This window comes from Ctenopharyngodon idella, chromosome 13 (genome assembly GCF_019924925.1).
Source record: "Ctenopharyngodon idella isolate HZGC_01 chromosome 13, HZGC01, whole genome shotgun sequence".
In the NCBI taxonomy this organism is placed as follows: Eukaryota; Metazoa; Chordata; class Actinopteri; order Cypriniformes; family Xenocyprididae; genus Ctenopharyngodon; species Ctenopharyngodon idella.
The window spans coordinates 30,809,662-30,834,660 of record NC_067232.1 but is presented as its reverse complement, the minus strand read 5'-3'; the positions used below and the strand labels follow the sequence as shown (position 1 = coordinate 30,834,660).

The window sequence follows — 24,999 nt, the reverse complement described above, 5'->3', positions numbered from 1 at the left end:
TGCTAATGCGGGCATTTTCAAGCACAAGAAGACATGAAAGAGCTCAATTCAGTATTCGTGCGCTGAGACGCGGATTTCTGGGCGCACGTTTCGGATGTTTATGCACAGAAAACTTCCCACACAGCATGTAATGAATTGAGTTCCCTTTCGTGTCTTCTTGCGCTTGAATATTTCAATTGGCAAAGCTTAAACTTTCATGACGATGCAGCGCTGGTCTGTCAACTGTCACGAGTGTCATTCACATTTGTTCACATTCATGTTCTCACAACATTGCATTGTTAGAATTCATAAAAATGGTACCGGCCAGCTGGCCAGCCAGATCTTTTATTTTTTTTAAAAATCACAAAAATCGAACCTTACTTTGAAGAAGTACCTACATCAGTTCATCCTAGTCTACATCGATGACATCATGCTGTGCTCCTGGAGCCTGGCCGAACATCGCCGGCACGTCTCAGCGGTCCTCCAATGCCTACGAGTATTCCACCTGTATCTCAAGGCAGAGAAATGCCAGTTCCATCAGTCCAGTTATTTGGCTACAACATCAGTAAAGATGGTATCCAGATGGATGAGGGGAAGGTTGCTCCTATCCGTGACTGGCCCATACCCACCACAGTCAAAGAATTACAGTTTCTCCAGCTTCTACTGTCGGTTCGTCCGCAACTTCAGCTCCATCATTCATCCACTCACCAACCTTCTGAAACGGCAGCCCCAAGTGAAATCAGAAATTGGGAGCTTCTTACTTCTACATTGTTTTTGTTAGTGAACTTGTAAGGAACCCCGCATCGGCCCAAAAAACGGAATCCGACGGCCTGGGCGAAGGTTAACGCGTGTATGTCTTTTCAGCACCTCTGTGAAGTTCACTCAATTTCACTCGCTTAATCTGACTCCAATTTTAATTGATTATTTCTCTTAGGTTGTGTTTCCAATTAGAAATTAATCATTGGTTATGCATTAATTTAGATTTTTGATTATTCTGATTACCTTATATCTTCAATTATTCGTTCACTGCGGTCCCGGTATCGCTTTAGAAAAGTCACTTCGGCCGACTGAATGCTCTTCTCGGACACAAACTCGTCAGTTCTGACCTTAAACATTGGATGCAGGGTAAATATCTACCTTTAAGTCGGTCGCGCTCTGCTTACTCGTAACAAAAAGCATAGTTTTTATATATTTACGAAAACTGGAACTTATTTAAGGCAGCGATAGTCAGAAATCGAAATGGACTTAATTGATGTGCCCTATGCTCCATCTATTAAACCTTCCGTATGATCAATCCTGAACACAGATTTGCGGTAATACCTTCGCTTTAATCTACTAGAAGTAATGAATCAAAAATAATACAGAATAAACCAAATATAACATTTTATTTGTCAAGTAAAAATGTATCATGCCAATTACATTACAGTTAGACAATTAGAAGCCAATTCAGAAATAATAAATGCATAACATCAATTACTCAAAGAAATATACACAGAGTGATGTGTGAATGTCTTCAGACATTCACCCATCTCTGCACGGAGGCTTATGGCCACAGATGATCCCCCCCGACTGCTTTGCACTTTACCTTATATACAGACCAGAACAAAAGGGTTGTAAATATTTATTACACCAACACTTGTTTTGGGGGGAGAAAGGAGGACAGAATTCTCCTTAGTTTTCAATCTTCTTCATAATACCAGTGACTGCTGTGAAATTGAGACCATTTTACCAATCGCACCGAGACATTTAAAATGATACCAAATATGAAAGGAATAAACAATAGGTAAACAAAACTTAAGTAATGTAAGCAAAGTGGTAAGAAATGTAAGCAAAGTGGTACATTACGTATTTTCACAAAAGAAAGGCAGACTGCCACATGCAGTGCCTCATTTGGATGTGCTTGAAGTCTTGGAGCTCGACTTCCCTACATTTCTCCTACAAATGGGCCTTAAGCTTGTTTGGAGGTTCTAGCAGGGGAGTGCAGCTACTTCTATACCAACGATGCTCGTCCCCCGGGAGAACACGTCCTCTTCAACCGAGCGCGGAGCTTCGGGAGGGACACATATGGAGCGGTGAAGGAGGAAGGGGACACCTGCCTAGCCAGCCAGATCAGCCGAATCAACCCAACAATCAATGGGGTGACAAATTTCGCAGCCAGATCGCCCTCACATCCGCAGAGATATATCTAACTGCAGAACCACACGTCACAGCAGTTTGAGGAAAGTTAGGGTGGTGCTGACGATCACATATCCCGGCAAAACCACTAACCTCACCCTTCACTATAACCTCTACCTTAAGCCCACCCCACCACTAAACCTGCCCTTAATGACACTATAAGCTCCACCATAACACCGGTCTGAGACTGCTGGCCTAGCGCTGCTGTCATCAAATTGCTGTGACGTGTGGCTCTGTGGTTCTGCAGTTGGTTATTATTGCATCCAAAAGCAAGCACACTTTCACACAGTATATATACAGCAGACACGACCGGCTTCAGGCTGCATCAAATATGTATGTATAAAACACAATATGAATACAAATTCTGCTTATTTGTTTATTATACTTTTTTTTTAAACTAAGACAGTCTGTATTTCCCAGAATGCTTAGCTGCTATGCAAACACACAGCACTGCTATTGCCGTACTTAAGGATTACGTAAACTGAAAATCACGATGACTAAGCATAAAAGTGGATATTCGTAGTTTCTGTGATGTTATGCTGCACTGTAAAAAGTAATACGTTATATCTACTCCATAAAATTTTGGCAATAGATTACAAGCAATATTATTAATTAAATTCAACAAATAGAACTGAGTTAGAATTAATCAAATGAATTCCTTAGATGTCAACCATTTAAAACGAGTAAAATTTAAACAAAAATATCTGAATAACAGACAGACGTCAAAGATGAATTAAGAACTCTTTATTTTTTATTGCCAACATTGATGATAACAAGCAGAATCACTGAAGCAAAGAGAAACACAAGAATTAACAAAGGTTTAGATGTTGATTTTATTGAAAATGTCACTATCATGGTGATCAGTGTTTTATTTAGTTGGCCAGTTTGACTCTGCTTTTTATGTCAGTTTGTGGGGTTTTGTAATTGTGTTTGCTAATTTTACACATTTTAAATGGTTGACTTTTAAGGAATTAATTTGATTAATTCTAACTCAATTTTTATATGTTGAATTTAATTAATAATATTGCTTGTAATCTGTTGCTACAATTTTATTGAGTAGATAGAGCGTATTACTTTTTACAGTGTGCGTTCCTTCTAGGAAATAACATCTGGAACACCAGTCAAAGTCTGACATTCAGCGTGTAAACTCAGGGTATATCTATCAACCTCGACCACAGCGAGACATGTCATTTGACATAATGTGAACGTGATGTGTGATTACTGGAACTGAAAGGTCTGAAGTGGGACATTTAATTTGACATATTCCCAGGTCCATGCTCATCTGGAACGCAGCATTAGTTTATAAATTAAACAAATTGTGCACATATTTTGGCATGCGTAATTTTCATGTAATGCTTTGGTTTGACCATACAAATTATATTTTAGATAGTTACAGTTGTATTTTGATGAGCCATGGATATAATTTAATCATATGAGAAGTGCCTGGGGCATAAAGTTATAAAACGGCTTGCAATAGTGCTGTTTAATGTCATAAAGTATACATGCACAAATGAACGTTTTACCATTGGTGCTCAAGCATTTTTACTTTATTTTTCATTCATTTGATCAGCAGATGCTTATCTGAAAAGCTTGAGCTGTAGAAAACTGATCCATGAAACGGTGGAATTATGTGTTATTTACTTAATACCTCGACTGGGGTTATTGATATCAGCATTTGTATTCACAAGATATTGTGTAGACGTGCGTGTTAGTAGGACAGTGGGTGTAAGTTTGTGCCCTTTGTCCTGATCATGCCCATTTAGCACCACCCACAAATTATGCAACACCATGAATAGTCAACATAAAATAAAACTAAAAAAAAAAAAAAAAACCTGCATAGCTCACACACTGCTGCACAGCAAAGAGTTTTGAAGTGTCACTTTATTTTGTGAAAATGTCTGGGAAAGTTGTGCTGCATTACTTCAATGGAAGAGGGAAAATGGAGTCGATCCGATGGCTTTTGGCCTGCAGCTGGAGTCGAGGTTTGTTGCATAAAGTCTAGTAAATTTTCCACGTCTGTACAAAAAAAGAAAAAAAAGTAGCAATCGATTTACACTTTACATATATGTAACTTTTCCTAAGGATGTGTAATAAAAATAGTTTGTATATGACAAACAATCACAAAACTTTAGAAATTAAATGTTGTAATGAGATCTTGAGATGAATTTGCTTTTTTCACCTTGACTTTATTTTGGTGTTGTGTTCACAGTTTGAGGAGGTGTTTATGACCAAAAGGGAGCATTATGTTAAATTGCTAGATGGTATGTTAACTATTCATTAAATTCCTCATCAATCATCTCTTCTTGTTTTATGAACCTATATTAATGTGATTTCCTATGTTTATTGTAGATGGAGCCCTGATGTTTCAGCAGGTGCCTTTGGTTGAAATAGATGGGATGCAGCTTGTGCAGTCGAGGGCTATCATGAATTACATCGCTGGAAAATACAACCTCTATGGAAAAGACCTTAAAGAACGGGCTTTGTATGTATACACTTTTAATGCAGACTGTTTCATAACCGTTATGAAACTAGACTTCTGTAATCAGTTATTTTAAATAAGATTCAGTTGCCTTGTTTTTCCACCACACCTGAGCAATTTTCACTGTATTTTTGTCCTGAAGGATTGACATGTATACAGAGGGTACCAGCGATCTAATGGATATTATCATAATGTATTATTTTACATCCGAAAACAAGCAGAAACAGCTCAGTAATATAGAGCAAAAGGCAAAAGAGCGCTTCCTTCCTGTGTTTGAAAAGGTACTGAAAGCTCTGACTTTTCATTCCTCCCATTATGAAGCATGATTCTCCACACTGGATAAATGAAATCATTCAATTTCTGGTATGACTTTTTTAGGGTCTTGCAAACTCTGATTTCCTGGTGGGAAACCAGTTGAGCCGCGCTGACGTTCACCTTCTGGAAGCCACTCTGATGCTGCAAGAGATATTCCCTACAATACTGTCAACCTTTCCCAAAATCCAGGTGCTGTTCCACACTTTCCCACACAGACCATCAACCCCAAAACTGACTTAACTTGCTTAATACTTTACAATTTTTGGTCACATTTTATATTAAGTGTCTTGTTAAAGATGTATGTGCGTGGATGCACTGGCTTGCCAACATCTAATCCTCAACCTCGATCAGAAGGTTTATAGGCGAAAGTTCAAGAGTTCCAATAGTCCAGCAGTTTGGGTTTGATACAGTTTGTGTGTGTGGTTTCTGAAATAAAATAACAATAATAAATTAAATAAACTTCTCAAATATCAAGTGCAATGCTTGCAAATATACATCACAAATAAAGCAACGCTGAATTGGGAATACAGACTGAAATTAAACTAATGCCCACTAGGCGGAGCTCTTGCTCCAGTAATAGAACAACTGCTGCCTCATGATATCGTGCTGAACACAATCAAAGACTATAGAATAACACAAGACGTGTCACTCGTATTGTTTTGAATGGGAGAAAGTGTAACGCGCAATATGGCGGAATAAGTCCCGCCTTCAAAATAAGAGCCAATCACCGACCTGTAAAGTCATCGCGTCACTGCAGCGGCCGTTAGAAGCACCGGTTTCTATAGAAACAGTCAGATGCGCGCCTCCGAAATAAGGCACAAGAGACGCGCATTTAGGTCTGCGCATGCGCATTAGCTTGATCCAGCCTAAATACTGTTTTTTGTCATGATTTGAGCGTTTGGAAAAAAAATTTATGAGACAGTTGTTGTCACATTTCATTGGTGATTTCAAATATGAAATTTAATCGAAAGCTTGGCAAACAGCTTTGGAGAATTTGATGTTTCCCCATTCAAAGAGATAGGAGCTGCATGATGCCCAGGATGCCCGAGAGGCGTTTCAAAGATGGCCGCCGAGTGAAATGACTTGTCTTAAAGGGACTTTGACACAATCAAATAGGCCTACTCGTTAAACATCACGTAAACAACACAATCGAACTGTAATACAAATATAATATCAGCACAAATATTCCAGCGATCCATTTCAGCATCATTAGTATAGGTATTTGCAGGAAACACAGAACTTTATCACGTATTTGTCCGTCTGTTAATCGAAACTCTTCTTAGCACGTGCATATCACAGCAAAACAATATAGCATTGAATATGCATACAAACGTCTGTATACATACACATTCACAAGGCAATGTATATTAATGTAAACTTACGTTGTCAAGAACGCACACACACCTAACAAACTATGATCTCTCTCGTTGCAGCGGCAGAACAGTCTTTTTACTGAACTTGTTTGGGCATGTCCACGACTCCGCCCACATGAGATGTCACGAACGAATTCAAAATAAGAGTCAACAGGGATTTTATACATGTCTTTAACTACTGTGTTCTTACATCAAAAAAGTAATTGTTATGTACTTACTGTGTTGATGTTGATGAACACTTGCTGTTGTTGAGCTGATACGGGTAAGATTAGGACAGGTTTGCTGGTATGGGCAGGTTTAAGGGTGGGTTAAGAGTTTAACAGTGTCACTATTGATGTAATTACAGAAAATAATTACAGCTGTAATTGCATGCAGGTATTGTAAATGTAAGTGCAATGTAAATACATATGTTCACAATAAGTGCAAATGATTCATTTAAATGTTAGTACATAGTACTTAAAGACACTTTTTGACATGTTTTAGTAGGCTATTACAATGTATTACAAAAAAAAAAACCTCTTTAAACATTGGCATACAGTCATTTTTGTTTGAGAATAGAGTGATGTTAAGTTTCATTAAACATTCCAATTTATTTTTAATACAAATAAAAAACACAGTACTAAATGTCGGATATACAGTAGGGAGTGAGAGAGTAATCTGGTTCAGTTTAGTGAAGCAGTGAGTTGTCTGACCAAAGTCCATGAATCAAACTGATCATTTCTGTTATCGGCCTAATAAAAATGTTTTTCATTTTCAGCATTATGATTATGAATTTCATATAACCTTTCATTTGTTTCTCAGGCGTTCCAGGAAAGAATGAAGGCCTTACCAAGAATCAGCAAGTTCCTGCAGCCCGGCAGTGCAAGAAAACCTCCGACTGATGAGGTGTACGTGAAAACAGTGAAGGAGGTGTTTAGCCACATCTTTAAGTAGAAGGACCACTTCAAAACATTTAGATGATGTTAATCAGTAATTAATTTACAAGCTTTCTTATCAAACCTGAGATGGACAGATTTATTTGGAAAGTACAAGATACAGTTTAGATAAAGTAATAATATTGTGATATGAACATTGCAGCTGTTCAGTACATGTTGTCAGGAAGTGTGTGTCTGTCCATGAGCTCTTAGAAGATCAAAAGTTGCAAAACCATCAGAAGGTAAAACACAGTCAGATTGACCATCAGAATAAACTCTCAGACAGATCATCATCTTTATCATGCCACATCTGTACCTGTCAATCTGATTTAACATATACAGTCAAGGTCAGAATCATGGCCTAAAACTAACTTTTTGCCACACCTGCCAATAAATATTTTTAATACCAGCCATAAATATTTTTTATCAGCCATGAAACTGGTACAGAAAATGTAATAAAGTAATCAAATGTATAATTACACAAATTTGTAATGTACTTAAATCACAAATAAAGTGTACTTATAACACAAATAAAGTATACTTATAACACAAAGTATATTTATAACACAAATAAAATATACTTATAACACAAATAAAGTACACTTTAATATCACTAATCAAGCATGTAATTAGTCCCTACACAGGCATATACTTAAAGTGTACTAAGTATACTTGAAGTTGTACCAATTTAGCACACAAAAGCACACTAAATATACTTAAAGTTGTGTTTTTATACAACTTAATTACAACTAAAATATACTTAGTACAAAATTAGTTGTTTCAAAATAGCACACTTTAAGTTAACTAATCATTAACACACTTGAAATATACTGATAATTATTCTGGCTGCAAGTTTACTTAGCATACTTTTTTCACTAGGGTACCTTCTCTACATAAGCCAGCACTCCTTAGTTCACCTTCGTCTGGTCTCATCGTTCTATACAGAACCTCTACTTGACAACATACCTTTGCAACGAAGTGTCACGTCCTTCGTCGTCTTCATTCATCTGTGTATCATCATCATCATTGTGTTTGCCTGATAGGTTAATGGCTACCACCTGTACAAATTCACCTGTGAGCACTGTCCACACACTGATCGGTGTGTGTCCTGAGGATTCCAATATAAAACTGCAGAGAGAGCGCTGAGAAAGCAGAGCAACATTGCAGCATTTGAGGTTGTTCTGCTCTCCAATCCCAGACGAGTTAGTGCTTGTCGCGTTCTTTGTTGGTTGGTCACAATATGTGTCATAGCGTTTATTTGAGTTTGTTATTTATGATCAGATAAGAGATTATGGGTAACGTAGGGTGGAGGATATCCATAACTTTTCTCCTGTTTAATAGTTAGTTAGGGAGTGAGGGAAGTTATGTTGTTTTGTTTTCTTTCTTTTATGAATATTTAAGTTAATGTTTATTCCCCTTTTAGGTAGAGGTATTTTTGTTTTCTTTTGTTCGGGACCTTCTCCCGAGGTAATGTTTTTGTTTGTATTTTTGGGGGTTTATTCGTAATGCTTTACTTCATGTCAATGTTTTCTTTTGAACCCCTTCTTAATTTGAAAATAAAAGGCAGACATGCCATTTCAAATTGAAACCTGTTTGTTTGTGACTCTGGGGTTGGAGAGGTGGAGATCCTCAAAGTTTCTCCACTGTTTATTGTTTATCTCCACCCTATTATTTACAGCTTCTGGCCATCAAACTTGCCTTACAAGAATGGAGGCATTGGCTAGAGGGAGCCCACCAAATGTTTACTGTATTAACTGATCACAAGAATCTTGAATACCTCCGGGAAGCCAAGAGACTTAACCCCCGACAAGCCTGGTGGGCCTTATTTTTCACCAGATTCAATTTTACCATATCCTATTGCCCTGGTTCCAAAAACACAAATGCTGACACCCTGTTTCGATTGTTGACGAAGTTCCAGAGTCTCCTGAGTCAATCGTTCCCTCTAGTCTCATTGTCGGCCCCATCCAACTGACCTTAGATGAGCAGCTTATCAATGCTCCCAAGGCCACCAGAACTCCTGGAGCTGGTTCCTTGCCTGGGCCGAGTATGCGCCGAACTCCCAGACCACTGGATTAACACCGTTCCAATGTGTACTCGGTTTCCAGCCCCTGTTGTTTCCATGGTCCGGAAACCATCAGACATGCGCAGATGTCAATAACTGGTTCCGAGTGATAGAATCTGAGACTCAGCACACCATCAGGTATTAATATTAAGATAATTAGATTTTTATTTAAGAACACTATCATATATACAGTGTTTCCCGTGGGACTTTGTAAGACTGTGGTAGGTGTACCTCTGTCCCTATAGAGGGGTCTGGGTGCATGGTCCCCCAGAAGAAAATTTTGTACGTTTTAAAAATAAATTAATTAATCTAGTGCACTTTGAGTATTCAAAATTAAGAGCTTCAATCCATGTTCGGTGTGCAAACTGAACAAAGAAAATGTCTTGTAGCTGAACTTTAAAGGGGACTCTATAGGGCTTGTGCACTAGAGATGTGCGGATCAGGTCTAACATCACCCAAATTCACTGTTACAAATAAATCATCCACCCGCCAACCGCCCGAACCTATGATATTCTTTGATTTAGATATCTGCACCTGATCATCAATACAATTATTCAAATTCTCAGTGTTAAGCATGATGATATGGTAACATCACACTGAAGTAGGCTGCTTTTAAATGAATATTTAAAATAAAAGTTCTTCTTTGGCAAAATTACATTTCCTTAGTAGCCTATAAACACAGGTTTTACTCCCTTCAAACTTAAATTGTCACTGTTTTATTACATCATTGTTAAAAAAAAAACACTCTTGTCTAAATAATTTCTGTTAAGCTTGTGTATATTTTTAGTTAAAGTTTTTAAGCATTATCTTATGTGGGGGTTTTCCTTTGTGTTTTATATAATGACCAGTAGGAGGTGCTCTAGGCATATGCTTTCCTTGATTGGTTTCCCCTGAATATAAATACAGGTGCTGGTCATATAATTAGAATATCATCAAAAAGTTGATTTATTTCACTAATTCCATTCAAAAAGTGAAACCTGTATATTATATTCATTCATTACACACAGACTGATATATTTCAAATGTTTATTTCTTTTAATTTTGATGATTATAACTGACAACTAAGGAAAATCCCAAATTCAGTATCTCAGAAAATTAGAATATTACTTAAGACCAATACAAAGAAAGGATTTTTAGAAATCTTGGCCAACTGAAAAGTATGAACATGAAAAGTATGAGCATGTACAACACTCAATACTTAGTTGGGGCTCCTTTTGCCTGAATTACTTCAGCAATGCGGCGTGGCATGGAGTCGATCAGTCTGTGGCACTGCTCAGGTGTTATAAGAGCCCAGGTTGCTCTGATAGTGGCCTTCAGCTCTTCTGCATTGTTGGGTCTGGCATATCGCATCTTCCTCTTCACAATACCCCATAGATTTTCTATGGGGTTAAGGTCAGGCGAGCTTGCTGGCCAATTAAGAACAGGGATACCATGGTCCTTAAACCAGGTACTGGTAGCTTTGGCACTGTGTGCAGGTGCCAAGTCCTGTTGGAAAATGAAATCTGCATGTCCATAAAGTTGGTCAGCAGCAGGAAGCATGAAGTGCTCTAAAACTTCCTGGTATACGGCTGCGTTGACCTTGGACCTCAGAAAACACAGTGGACCAACACCAGCAGATGACATGGCACCCCAAACCATCACTGACTGTGGAAACTTTACACTGGACCTCAAGCAAAGTGGATTGTGTGCCTCTCCTCTCTTCCTCCAGACTCTGGGACCCTGATTTCCAAAGGAAATTCAATATTTACTTTCATCAGAGAACATAACTTTGGACCACTCAGCAGCAGTCCAGTCCTTTTTGTCTTTAGCCCAGGCGAGACGCTTCTGACACTGTCTGTTGTTCAAGAGTGGCTTGACACAAGGAATGCGACAGCTGAAACCCATGTCTTGCATATGTCTGTGCGTAGTGGTTCTTGAAGCACTGACTCCAGCTGCAGTCCACTCTTTGTGAATCTACCCCACATTTTTGAATGGGTTTTGTTTCACAATCCTCTCCAGGGTGCGGTTATCCCTATTGCTTGTACACTTTTTTCTACCACATCTTTTCCTTCCCTTCACCTCTCTATTAAGGTGCTTGGACACAGAGCTCTGTGAACAGCCAGCCTCTTTTGCAATGACCTTTTGTGTCTTGCCCTCCTTGTGCAAGGTGTCAATGGTCGTCTTTTGGACAACTGTCAAGTCAGCAGTCTTCCCCATGATTGTGCAGCCTACAGAACTAGACTGAGAGACCATTTAAAGGCCTTTGCAGGTGTTTTGAGTTAATTAGCTGATTAGAGTGTGGCACCTTGAACCTTATTCTTCAATATTGAACCTTTTCACAATATTCTAATTTTCTGAGATACTGAATTTGGGATTTTCCTTAGTTTTCAGTTATAATCATCAAAATTAAAAGAAATAAACATTTGAAATATATCAGTCTGTGTGTAATGAATGAATATAATATACAAGTTTCACTTTTTGAATGGAATTAGTGAAATAAATCAACTTTTTGATGATATTCTAATTATATGACCAGCACCTGTATGTTGTTGTTGAAAACGAAAGTAAAAGAGTGACACGCATTCCTTGCGTTTTATGCTGGGTACACACTAAAAGATTTCTGAAAACTTATAAGATTTTCAAAGTGTGAGAGACCACAAAACAAGAGGACCAAAAAACCTTAGATTTAACCGTTTTGCTCCTATAGTGTGTGGTGTGCCATGATGTGACAAACACAGCACACCACACACCAACAGATTTTCAACCAGAGTCCCGACTGTGAAATCTCTCGAGACTTGCAGAATAAACATGACGGACGACAGGCAGGAAGAAATTGCGTTGATAGTGTTTGGAATGATTTTGGTATGTTTTACAGGACACTTTGTATAAACACTCGTGCTGTTGCCACAAATCGTCAAGCTGATCCTCTATCTCTCCAAATCCATTTAACTTTGTGCTGTGACATGACTGCGTTTATGCTTTCGTCCTCTGTCAGCTCGCTTTTTGATTGGATATTGTTTCGTTTCACGTCATAATCTCCAGAGCATGCTCCCAGTCTGAGACAAATTTTGAGAATCCTACAAGATTCCTATAATCATAGACTAAAATCTGTAGTCTTTGATCGCTAGTTTGACGTTCACAGACAGCCGATTAATGACTGTTGCGATCAAGTTTTGCAGTGTGACTCCTCCTACGACGAATGTCAAATTGTCTTCGTTTTTCAAGACAAGCCGTGATCAAATTTAACGCTAGAGATGTCTTTGTTAGCCACCATTTCAGTCCGCGTGTAATGCAGCTCACTGTCACCGAATGTGTGTGGGTTGATGATTTAATACTCTGGACAAGGTTTCATGCACGCATCCATTTTTAACGTGTCTTGACTGTCGTACAGTCTGCCGTAAATGACAGCGGAGATCCCACAGTGTGACATGAGGATCATGAACGTACAGTCCGACAAGCAACAATCGTAAAGGACTGTTATAAATCGCACAGTGTGCAACCGGCTTTAGATGTCTGGTAAAGATTCAGAGATCTGGAAAATATCTGCTGTGTAAATACATCTGATAAACATCTTAGAAAGCAGTTTTACATACATTCTAAACCATAAACATCTTACAGACATCTTCACTCTAAAAAATACATGTTGCAGATGTAAATGCAGACATCAAATAGACGTCTCTGAGATGTTCCTGTGCTATCAGGGACTCCAATCACTGCACTGTATTCTGCATGAGATCACATTACACCAGAGAATTCAAATTTCACGAAAGGCTGATTCAGGTCTGGTCTGCATTTCTCAAAAGCATACAGTGAGCTAAGTTGATCGTAGAGACCATTGGTGGGAAATGCATCTCTGACGTCTGTTCAACTCAGCGCTGTTGTCTTTTAGAGATATGGTCACAGGGGTGTGTTGTTTGCGTTCCCCCGCGTGCATTTGGCTACTTACACACATAAGGAAAATATGTATGTAAAAAGCATTTCACATATACACACAAGCACAAGAGCGTATTCTGCACCGTTATGAGTTTAACAACACTCGCAGCACAGATCACAGTTCATATCCAGACAAGCGCGTTTCAAGTTTGATAAATAAAAGCTTGATAGTTTAATGTCTATAGGCTAAATGAAGAAACTAGGAAAATAAAAACTGCTCTAAAGAGAACTAACGTCTCCCACCACCACCCCACATTAATGCTTTAAAATTATTTTGGTGGGTCTTGAGATCAACCCCGATCAACCCCGACCTCTGCGCGTCATTTGACATAACTTCCAAGATGTCGGCAAGTCCGCTTCCAATCAGCATAAACGTAAAAACAAACTTTAACATTAGACATTAAGTTTATGTAACGATACCCTCGTTTTTGCTTTTCGTCAGCTGTTTTCAAAGCGATTTTATGTTTTGTTTTGTTTTATTCTGTTTTTGCCATAATTTTTAACAATTTATTTAAGTCCACTTAAAAGACATGATTTACAGGGACAAAAATATTATAGATGCAGTCAAATACATGTACAACATCATGGACCAGTGGAATACAGCAGATCATCACAATATTAAGCATATCTCTCTGTTTTTATGGGTATAAGTAACAATGGCTCTGCCATATATGGCGGCTGCCTATAATAGCAGACAGAGCACAGTACTTTGCTAGCCGCTTAGCCCTCTTTTTGGGCATCCCAAGCTCTTGAAGCCCTCTTACAACAAGCCTATGTGTGTGTCCTAAGCTGACAAATATAAAAACAAGTAGTCGGGCCTGATAACCTATCTCTAAGATGGTGTTTAGGAGTGGTTGCTATTTAACTACCTTAGTCATAAAGGCTTCCTTTATACTAGAGTCAAAGGTGCATGCAACCTATTCAAGATATACGGCAATGTTTCAGTAATCTGTTCTGTAGTGTGATGCAAACAATAAGGGACCTGAGTTGTAGAGAACCAGATGGAAAGGTTATGTCTTGTAGGAAGTGTTATGTTATAAATGCCACGGGACAAAGACTTGCTGTGATTTCTGATTATTTATTTAGTGCGCACACACATAGAGTTTTTCTCATTGGCCCGGTGCACTCCCTAGAATTGCCCGGTCCGCAACCAGTACCGGAACCAAAGTTGTTATCGGACATAACATTACATCTTCCCCCCTTCAAAAGTAAATAACTTTCCTTTGAAATCTTTTCTCCCAATTGGCACTTGTACCAAAAATAACATTTTCATAACAACATCACAACAAATGCACCACAGAATTTTCACAATGAACTTTTTTTTTTTTTTAAACCCCATTCAACAAATTTCAATTAACCTTTCAGTAGGTCTAACAGTGCGTTTTGGTCTGCAATACTTCCCAGGTGAAGCAGTAAGGTCCTTTGTCAGATCAGAGTCAGTGTGGTCCACAGGACTGTTGTCAGTTTGTTCACTTGTGGAAATGTCAGACACATCTTTGTCATTTGACTGCGACTCAGCTTCTTGAACAGTCACTTGTGGTCTTAAGTCCCCTCTGTTCCTTCTTAGAATTGCACCACACTCGGTCTGAATCTCGTATGACTGGTTCACATAGCAGTCTTTCCCTGAGACCATTATCAGGAATCCCACAGACTATTCTGTCCCTCACTAGTGAATCTCTTAAATCTCCAAAGTCACAAGTCTTACTCAGTGTGTGCAATTCAGCAAGGTATTGATCAAAAGTCATTCCTTGTTTCTGATCAGCAGAGAAAAATTTGTATCTCTCAAATGTGACATTCTTGCTTGGCACAAAGTATTCTTCAAACTTTGTCATGAGAACAGTCATGTTTTAAATTTGCCTCGTCAAGTTGAAAGCTATTATATATGTCCAGTGCATCCTCACCTATGACATGCAGAGAGATCGATGCTTTTAACCTCTCATCATCTCCACCTGCACCACTAGCAGCAAGATAGATGTTGAATCTCTGCTTGAAACGTTTCCAGTTTTCAGCCAGATTACCGACGAGCTGCATAGGCGATGGGGGATTTAACTTCTCCATGACGGGAAAACACTCTGAGTTCTCTTACTTTGTGTCAACTATGTCTTTTCGACCTGCTTTTTCGCTGCGCTGCTGTACTTGGCTTTCCTGCACTCTGCCCGCATGCGTTCGTCTCTTTGGCCGCTCACCGTGGGTCTGGTCTTGCTGGCTATTTTACACAAACTCTCCAGTGTTCGCCAGTCCCTATTTCTGACACCATGTTATGTTATAAATGCCACGGGACAAAGACTTGCTGTGATTTCTGATTATTTATTTAGTGCGCACACACATAGGCTGCATCCGAAACCACCTGCTTCTCTACTATATAGTAGGGGGAAAGCAGTAGGCGAGCGAATAAGTATGTCCGAATCCTTAGTATTCATAAAAGAGTAGGCGAGAGTTACCTGGGTGATGTCTAATTCTCGCGAGATTCGGACGTGCGTCTACTTAAAGTGCGTCCGAATATGCCTACTTACCTACTATATAGTAAGAGAAAACAGTACGTGAAACGAGTAGTATGTCCGAAAACCTTAGTATTCACAAAAGAGTAGTCGAGAAGTTCCCGGATGGCCTACTGCTCCCGCCCAGATTCTGAAGTGTGCATCCGATGGACACTCTTCTATCCCAGAAGGCCACGGGAGAGGATACGTCATAATCGAACACGGAGGAGAAAAGCGGCGCGGATGCTGTCAAATGTGAGTATTGAAAACTAAAAACATGGTTACTTGTGTTAAAATCGCATTTGTTGAACTACTGTAGAGTAAACTGCTGAATCTGTTGAAGGTGTAAAGATGCTAGACAGTATAGTATAGTTGTGACTTTGCTGTAAAAACACGTTTTATTGTGTATAGCTAACAGTATAGCTTCAGTAAGCACACGTTCATCTCCAAAGTGGATTTACATGAATTCTAAACCATATACATCATAAAGTTGATTACTAAATGTTTATTTAACATCTGACAGGAAAATATTCGAAGAAGGGAAAAAGAAAACCAGCGGGCATTGAACAGCGTGAACAGAGTAAATAATGACTGAATTTATGTTTGGGTGAATTAACCCTTTATGCCCCCAAATAGGAATTGTATGAAATGTATGTATGCATTTATATTATAGTAGTACCTTGAAAAAGTAAACTTTAAGAAATAAGCAGCTTTATTGAGCGTTTGTACCCGAGACACTAACAAAAAGAGATTTACAAAAATCACTTTTACATTTATTTACAGTTATGCTTTTGGCAGATGCTGTTATCCAAAGTGACATACAGTGTTCTTATAACAGGGATGATCCCCGTGGAGTAACCTGGAGTAAAGTGTCTTGATCAAGGACACACTGGTGGAGACGCTGCAGAGATCGAACCAGCAACCTTCTGCTTACCAGCTCAGTGGTTTAGCCCACTACACCACAAAAGTAATAAAACTACAACAGAAATTAGCATTTAATTGATGAAAAATATTAAATGAAATGTGGAAAGAAACAGAATGCTGACATGAATTGTAAAACATTTTCATCATGCTCATGGAGAGCAAACGAATGTTTGGAGCAGACACAGCGGCAGCCAGATTGTCCTGCACATCTTCTTCCACTCTTGCTTCAAGGTTGTGGGGTTCAGGGGTCCATCATCATCATCATCTTCCTCATCCTCTGGATCAACGATGTCCCCATTGAGAAGAGCAGCAGTGAGGGACACGATCGATGGCAAAGACAGGCGAAGGTGTTCAACGGTGGTCAGCTGATTCATCAAAATAAAGCCGCAGAATGGGCAGAGCCGTGTTGAGATGGCAGTAGGACTGTAAATAGGTGATTGTTGGTTGTTGACTTATATATGTATTTATTTATTGTGATGGTTACTTTTATTCATTCTTTTACTCATTTATGTTTTCTATTGTTGTTAGTAAATAAAATATATTTATTTTATTAATTCATGCATTAATTCATTGCTCGACTGCAAATTGAGGTTTATTCACCTTGGCTGTATTTGTTTATTGCGTGTTCATGCACAGCTATGTCATATGACAAAACAAATTACATATTGCTTGTTTTACTAATACATCAGTTTCAGTAAAAAAAAGTAATATAATTAAGTATTGGTCAGCATTTATCATTATTATTGTGTGTAAGTGTTGGGGTGTAGCAATGCAACTCATTCTGGGGTAATCTTATCTTTAGTAGTAATACTTACATTTTTTTCTGAGTGTAAAATCATCAGTCTTCTCCAAAGGTGAGATCTTCGAGCAGCTGCCTGACACTGAGGAAAACCATTCTAGGTAGGGTTTGTCGTGTTACTGGTGCTATGAGGTTTTATTGCACCTGTCACTCATATCTTTTTATTATTATTATTATTATTGCAGAACTACAAGATCAGGGTAAATACCATGGTTGTATCTTTAACAATGAACAATAATAATGACAAAAATCAAATATTATGGGTTTGTGTACATCATAGTATGAGATTATATACACAGAAAAAAAGCACAATGACAAGGTTAAATATCTGAATAATTGATCATAAAGCTTTTTTATTTATATGAGGGATGAAACAACAGTTAAATTCAACAAGAAAAAGGAAAACAGGAGATTTAAGCCACTTTTGCTTGTGGATGAAAATGTTTGTATTTAAAATAAAGAAGTTAACAACATATTCAAGAATTCACGATTTTGGGTTTTCATCGTAAAAAAAATATCTTTAAGGATAAAATTGTTGGTCACATTAGTAGGGTTAAAAAAAAAAAAACCCTACTTAATTAACCCCAAATGTTTTGGTTATACTACAATCACAAAATAAATGGGCAGCTGGTTCTTCAAGACCACAAAATGAGCACGTTTAATCAATATCAAGATATTTACAGATAGATGAATTATACCTGTCACTCATATCTTTTAAGTTGTTGCGCTTGTGATAACGTCGTAGGTCACATGATAACGTCAACATGGCGGATGATTTCCAGATCGCATTCATACTCAACGAGATCAGGCTATATAGTACCTACTCTTTTAGCGCTCGTTAAGTAAGTACTATTCAAATTAAGTAGCCTACCTACTCAAGTGAGTATGCGGTTTCGGATGCAGCCATAGAGTTTTTCTCACTGGCCCTGGTGCACTTTCTAGAATTGCCCGGTCCGCAACCAGTACCGGAACTAAAGTTGTTATCGGACATAACATCACAGGAAGAACTTGTAATCTGGCTTTTACTGTGAAAATGGCAATGTCCTTACTGAGTGCAGTATTCTTAAGAAATGAATGAGACAGAGTGATCAGCAGAGGGAAGATGTGCAAGTTTTCCCTGAAGTTTCAGTCCAGCCCAGTGCTGTTTATGATGATGTTGGTTTAAGTCCAACACACACACACACACACACACACAAAAGCTCTCATTGTGTCATGGCGACATCATGTGGTCAACATGTGAAAATGATGTGATGACTGGAACTCACTGAGGTAGTCATAAGTGCCTGGGGCATAAAACGTCTCGGTTACGTATGTAACCCTCGTTCCCTGAAGGAGGGAACGGAGACGTACGTCAGTAGTGACCGACGAATTGGGATATCGCTAGAGAGCCCTATCAGCTTCGAATGAACTACAACAGGCCAATGAAGTTGGCGTGCGATATTTGCATAATGCGCACCGCCCCCGCCAGGTGGTATAAATAGGGAAGCAGATGCAATCGCACTCTGTTTTTCGCTGAGGAGACAACCTAGTCTGCACTACAGCGAGGGTACAGCAACTGTGGCGACAGGACGTACGTCTCCGATCCCTCCTTCAGGGAACGAGGGTTACATACGTAACCGAGACGTTCCCTTTCAGTCGGTCACGTTCAACGTACGTCAGCAGTGACCGACGAATTGGGATCCCAAATAAAGCGCCACAGTATGAACCCCTTCCAGTGCCCAGCGCAAGCTCTAGCCACCCGGCGCACCAGTGGGACGGGGAAGGGGGCGAGCTGACGCCGAGAGAGTCTACTGCTGTTCCGATATACCCACTAAGTAAACGCATATGGAGTCCCTGGAATAGGCTCCACCTGGGTAGGGGGAGACTCATCTGACAGGTGACAGCAGAGCTGGCTCTGCTAAGGGAAAGACACGGGCTCACCGTGGGGAGTTGACCGTGGACAAATACACACATGGGACCACTCACGTGGAGGGGTCACGACATGTGGAACCCAGCCAAACGTCAACGTCAGAGACGGAGGTTTGGCCTGGCATCAGACACTCCGCAATGTCCGAGCCGAAGGGGGAGGCGGAGGAACTCGACAGGGTTCGCCAAGCGGGGAACTCGACTGGAGTAAAAAGGATGCACGTATCCGGCCCAGGGGGCGGGAGTGGCATTGCAAGCCGACACTAGAACGGGCTCTTTGCGTCTACCGGCTGGTGGAAGCGAGTACACGGGAAGATACCGGTTCTACACGAAGGCTATATAATATCTAGCGAACGTGTTAGGTGTCGCTCAGCCCCCAGCTCTACAGATATCTGTCAGCGAGGCGGCGTGCGCCAGCGCCCAGGAAGAGGCCACTCCTCTGGTGGAGTGGGCTCTCAACCCGAGCGGGCAAGACACGCCCTGGGATTCATACGCCAGGGCAATGGCGTCCACTATCCAGTGGGCCATCCTCTGCTTGGAGACAGCCTTTCCCTTCTGCTGGCCTCCGTAACAGACAAAGAGCTGATCTGAGGTCCTAAAGCTTCGCGTTCTGTCCACGTACAGGCGCAGAGCGCGGACGGAACAGAGCAAAGCTAGGGCTGGGTCTGCCTCCTCCGAAGGCAGCGCTTGCAGGTTCACTACCTGATCTCGAAAGGGAGTGGTAGGAACCTTGGGCACAAATCCAGGCTGGGGTCTCAGGATAACGTGAGAGTCACCGGGCCCGAATTCCAGGCACGATTCGTCAACCGAAAATGCGTGCAGGTCCCCTACCCTCTTGAGCGAGGCCAATGCAACCAGGAGGACGGTCTTTAGGGACAGTACTTTTAACTCAGCTGATTGCAAAGGCTCGAAGGGACGACCCCGGAGAGATGTAAGAACCAGGGTCAGATCCCAAGAGGGTACAGAGGGGGGCCGGGGAGGATTCAGTCTCCTCGCCCCCCTCAAGAACCTGACGATCTTCCCTAGCGATTTACCATCAACTGCATAGTGATGTGTGGCGATAGCGGCAACATACACCTTGAGGGTGGAGAGAGACAGCCTTCGCTCCAAGCCCTCTTGCAGAAAGGAAAGCACGGCTCTGACCAAACATGATCGGGGTCCTCTTGGTGAGAGGAGCACCAATCGACGAACAGGTTCCACTTCAGCGCATAGAGGTTCCTCGTAGAAGGAGCTCTAGCGGAAGTGATAGTGTCTGCGACCGCTTGCGGGAGATCACTCAGAACCTCCGTGTCCCATCCAGGGACCACACATGGAGTTTCCACAGGTCGGGACGCGGGTGCCAGAGGGTGCCCCGTCTCTGAGTCAGGAGGTCCTTCCTCAGAGGAATGGGCCAGGGAGGTGCTGTCGCGAGGAGCGTGAGGTCTGAGAACCAGGTCCGAGTGGGCCAGTATGGAGCCACTAACAAGACCTGCTCCTCGTCCTCCCTGACTTTGCACAGGAGCTGTGCGAGAAGGCTCACTGGGGGAAACGCATATTTGCGTAGGCCCCGGGGCCAGCTGATTGCCAGGGCATCCGTGCCGAGCGTGCCGCCGGTCAGGGAATAGAACAACTGGCAGTGGGCAGTCTCTGGGGAGGCGAACAGATCTATCTGTGCCTCGCCGAAGCGCTGCCAGATCAGCTGGACCACCTGGGGATGGAGTCTCCATTCGCCCGGAGACGGAGGCTGCCGTGAGAGCTCGTCGGCTGCACGGTTGAGCGTCTGGGACGTGAATGGCACGAAGCGACCTCAGATGCTTCTGACTCCATAGCAAGAGATGGTGGGCGAGTTGCGACATACGGCGGGAGCGTAGACCACCCTGATGGTTGATGTACGCAACGGCTGCAGTGCTGTCCGAGCAGACCAGTACGTGCTTGTCTGTCAACAGCTCCTGCTCCTGTGCCAGTGTTGAAGCGGCCTCATATGAAGCAATCCGAGCAGCGTGACTGCGTTTGCGGATGCCATATGCCCCAGGAGCCTCTGAAAGAGTTTCAGTGGGGCCGCCGTCCTGCGCTTGAGCGTACTCAGGCAGGTCAACACTGACTGGACGGTCCGGGCGACTGAATCCAGTTCCATACTGAGATAAGAGATCCTCTGCCCGGGGGAGAGTTTGCTCTTGTCCCAGTTGACCCGAAGACCCAACCGGCTGAGGTGAGCTAACACCATGTCCCTGTGTTCGCACAACTGCTCCCGCGAGCTGGCCAGGATGAGCCAGTCGTCAAGGTAGTTGAGGATGCGAACGCCCTGTTCCTTGAGCGGAACAATGGCCGGACCACCATGGTGGACATTGTCTGGCCAGGGGCCTGCGCTATGACTTACATCATGCGTAGCTCAACCCCGACTCAGAACTAGCCATATGCAATGAGTGCTTTGGCCTTCCACAGACTTGCCGGGGGCCAAGACCCATGCAGGGCAGAGGTGGTGTGCCCGTAGCACTGCCACCCCACCACAGAGGATAGTGAGAGAGAAAAAACTTTTAATGCAGATTATGACCCTTTTGGCATTCCATATTTGGCACCAAAAAAGGCTTCCAAACTGCCAAGTTTTTCATGCACGTCCAGGGCTAAGACAGGGGGCGGGGCAAGGCGAGTATGCGTCGCACCACGACCCCAGGGGCCCGGGAAAGCATCTGAATCTGATTCAGCATGAGCACATCACAACCATGGGACGCTTAGCCTCATCTTCATGTCCAGAGCCCAACAACCCTCTCTCCAATGTAGCAGTCGACATCTGATCCTCTGCTGGAGCCCTGACTAAGATGCTAGGTCCCCCATGAGAAGGACCAGCAATCCACCCAGAAGCTACCAGCCATGTGGGAGAGTGAACGTGGTCGTCTAACTGAACGACACACGGCGCTGAGCGCCGACGTGGCCATGTTTTTACCAAACATAAACCACCCACGAACACAGTCACAGCATGTTTGCGATGCATTAGAGGAGTGGGGGGCCCACGGAGATTGGCTCGGCAGGTATTGCCCCACTGTGATCCTCTGGTCACCCTGGCTTATTCACCAAAAGTAGTACTTTTCTGATTCAGAAAGAGAAACTAGATCGGGGACTCCACCTCATTTGAGGCACTCGAGTCTTGACCACGCATCTAGAGCGCCAAACAACGCGCTGGGTTGCCATGGCAACGCGCGCTGTCAGCCGGCAGCTCGACGGCACACGGCGCGCTGAGCGCTCAAGCCCTTACGAGAAAGGCAAGACGAACAACGCGCCGACGTGGGCATGCTCTCTTTTTTTTGTTTTACAAGAGAATATGAACCATCCACAAACACAGTCTCAGCACGCTAAGCAGACATGAGAGAAAGTGATTGTGGCCGTCAGTGAGGATAGGAAACGACCGCCTCCAGAAACGCAGACAGAATGACGTCTTGAAAAAGACGCAGTGTCTGTCTGTGAAGCTCTTTTAGAAGCTCTTGTTCTTTGTGCCGAAGCACACAGGGAACAGCCGCAATGTGACTGCAGGTACACCACTCCCTGAGTCACACACACAGAGGAACCGGCCCAAATCGCAAACCAAACGGGGCAAATAATGCTGTGAAAACAGCAGTTGAGAGCTGTATAACAGCTCGAGAAGCTCACTCTGGGAAAGCTTGCGGCCTCGCTGTAAGGTGCCATAAAGCCAGCACTGTAGAACAAAAGCTCTTCAAAGGCTTGCGAAGTCACTCTCACACTAATAGCAGGAACACACAGGTTGGCTCCGAAGCGAAAGATAGAGTGCGATTGTATCTGCTCCCCTATTTATACCACCTGGCGGGGGCGGTGCGCATTATGCAAATATCGCACGCCAACTTCATTGGCCTGTTGTAGTTCACTCGAAGCTGATAGGACTCTCTAGCGATATCCCAATTCGTCAGTCACTACTGACGTACGTTGAACGTGACCGACTGAAAGGGAACGGCTTGGATAGTACTGTTTAATGTCATAAACTAGCATGCCGTAGCATTTTTAAAATCTAAATTAGTCTATATGTGCGCAAATTAATGTTTTACTGTCAGTGCTCGAGCATTTTTACTTTATTTTTCATTCATTCGATCAGCAGATGCTTGTCTTAAAAGCTTGAGGTGTAGAAAACTGATCCAGAAAACGGTGTAATTATGTGTTACTTGTACCTCGAGAGGAGGTTATTGATAGGGATGGGCGATACCACTTATTTTGTTTTCGATACGATACAGATACTTTCAAGGCCAATATCGCCGATATCGATACCGATATGATACCTCTAATATGAATTTATAGATTTTAACATTTATTCAATTATTGAATTACTAAGAGTAAAATGGGTTATGATACCCACCTAACATTATATTTGAAAGGCATTTTAACATTCAATATGCCTTAATTGCAGTTTATTAGTTTATATTTTTGTTTACACATAGTTAAAATGTTTACTTGGTCAACCAAATCTACAAATAAGCCTACTATATGCCTAGCTGAACTATGGTCACTTTAGTAATAGTTCATTTTCATAAGCTGCCAGTGACAGGCTGTTGCACCCATTCAATGCAACATTTGTATTCTGACAGAACATCAATATGAACTTTCAATGTAAATAAATGTAATTGCACAAAGTATGTAGGCTACTATTTCATTTTGTTTATTGTGAAATAACTAATAATAATAATATTATATTTTTCTGTCTGCTGTTAAGCATTGTTCTGGGCTGCGTTTCCCTAAAGCATCAATGCTTTTGGGAAATTATACTTTCTTACGATACTAAACGCAACCCTGTTTGAATGTAGTGTCGGCAGTGACTTGCAGTATTTACGTGTTCAGATGAGCGGGAAAATACTTCTTCTACAAATTATTCGCTAACATCTGCCCATCCCTAGTTATTGATATCAGCATTTTGTAGACATGCGTGTTCATGGGACGGTGGGTGTAAGCTTGTGCCCTTTGTTCCGATTACGCCCATTTAGCACAACCCACGAATTACGCAACCATGAATAGCCGTCAACATAAAAAGACGGCATAGTGCACACACACTGTCTGCTGCACAGCAAAGAGTTTTGAAGTGTCGCTTTATTTTGTGAAAATGTCTGGGAAAGTTGTGCTGCATTACTTCAATGGAAGAGGGAAAATGGAGTCGATCCGATGGCTTTTGGCCGCAGCTGGAGTCGAGGTTTGTTGCATAAAGTCTAGAAAAGATTTCCACGTCTGCACAATAAATAAATAAATGCAGTTGCAAAAAGTGAAAAGCGATTGATACTTTACATATATGTATATTTTTCCTAAGGATGTGTAAAAAAAAAAAAAAATCTTTTGTATGCATATGACAAACAATCAGATCAACACGTTTTTCACCTTGACTTTATTTTGGTGTTGTGTTCACAGTTTGAGGAGGAGTTTTTGACCAAAAGGGAGCATTATGTTAAACTGCTAGATGGTATGTTAACTATTCATTAAATTCCTCATCAATCATCTCTTCTTGTTTTATGAACCTATATATTAATGTGATTCCTATGTTTACTGTAGATGGAGCCCTGATGTTTCAGCAGGTGCCTTTGGTTGAAATAGATGGGATGCAGCTTGTGCAGTCGAGGGCTATCATGAATTACATCGCTGGAAAATACAACCTCTATGGAAAAGACCTTAAAGAACGGGCTTTGTATGTATCAACTTTTAATTAAACTTTTTTTCGTAACT

The 24,999-nt window shown here is 41.5% G+C and overlaps 1 protein-coding gene and 1 long non-coding RNA gene across 15 annotated transcripts in view; one reads left to right on the top strand and one right to left on the bottom strand.

Moving 5' to 3' along the window:
• gsta.1 (glutathione S-transferase, alpha tandem duplicate 1) overlaps window positions 1-24,999 on the top strand; it is a 105,654-nt gene that overhangs the window by 20,221 nt on the left and 60,434 nt on the right. For 2 of the 14 annotated variants that reach the window (XM_051918166.1, XM_051918167.1), the window contains exons 2-6: window positions 4,364-4,415; window positions 4,504-4,636; window positions 4,776-4,914; window positions 5,012-5,137; window positions 7,123-7,390. The exons of 3 other annotated variants lie outside the window; for them this stretch is intronic. In XM_051918166.1, coding sequence (XP_051774126.1) covers window positions 4,364-4,415; window positions 4,504-4,636; window positions 4,776-4,914; window positions 5,012-5,137; window positions 7,123-7,254 — 582 coding nt within the window. In that variant the 3' untranslated portion in view covers window positions 7,255-7,390. Of the gene's footprint in view, window positions 1-2,874; window positions 4,137-4,363; window positions 4,416-4,503; window positions 4,637-4,775; window positions 4,915-5,011; window positions 5,138-7,122; window positions 7,391-24,271; window positions 24,476-24,687; window positions 24,740-24,828; window positions 24,962-24,999 lie in introns of those variants that run through there. 9 more of the 14 variants (XM_051918169.1, XM_051918164.1, XM_051918150.1 and 6 more) reach the window with 8 other exon arrangements.
• On the bottom strand, window positions 1,346-24,944 carry LOC127525547 (uncharacterized). Its single transcript, XR_007933364.1, has 3 exons — window positions 24,795-24,944; window positions 4,334-4,470; window positions 1,346-4,170 (listed from the first exon to the last, which is right to left on the bottom strand). It is a non-coding gene; the product is annotated as an uncharacterized LOC127525547 (long non-coding RNA).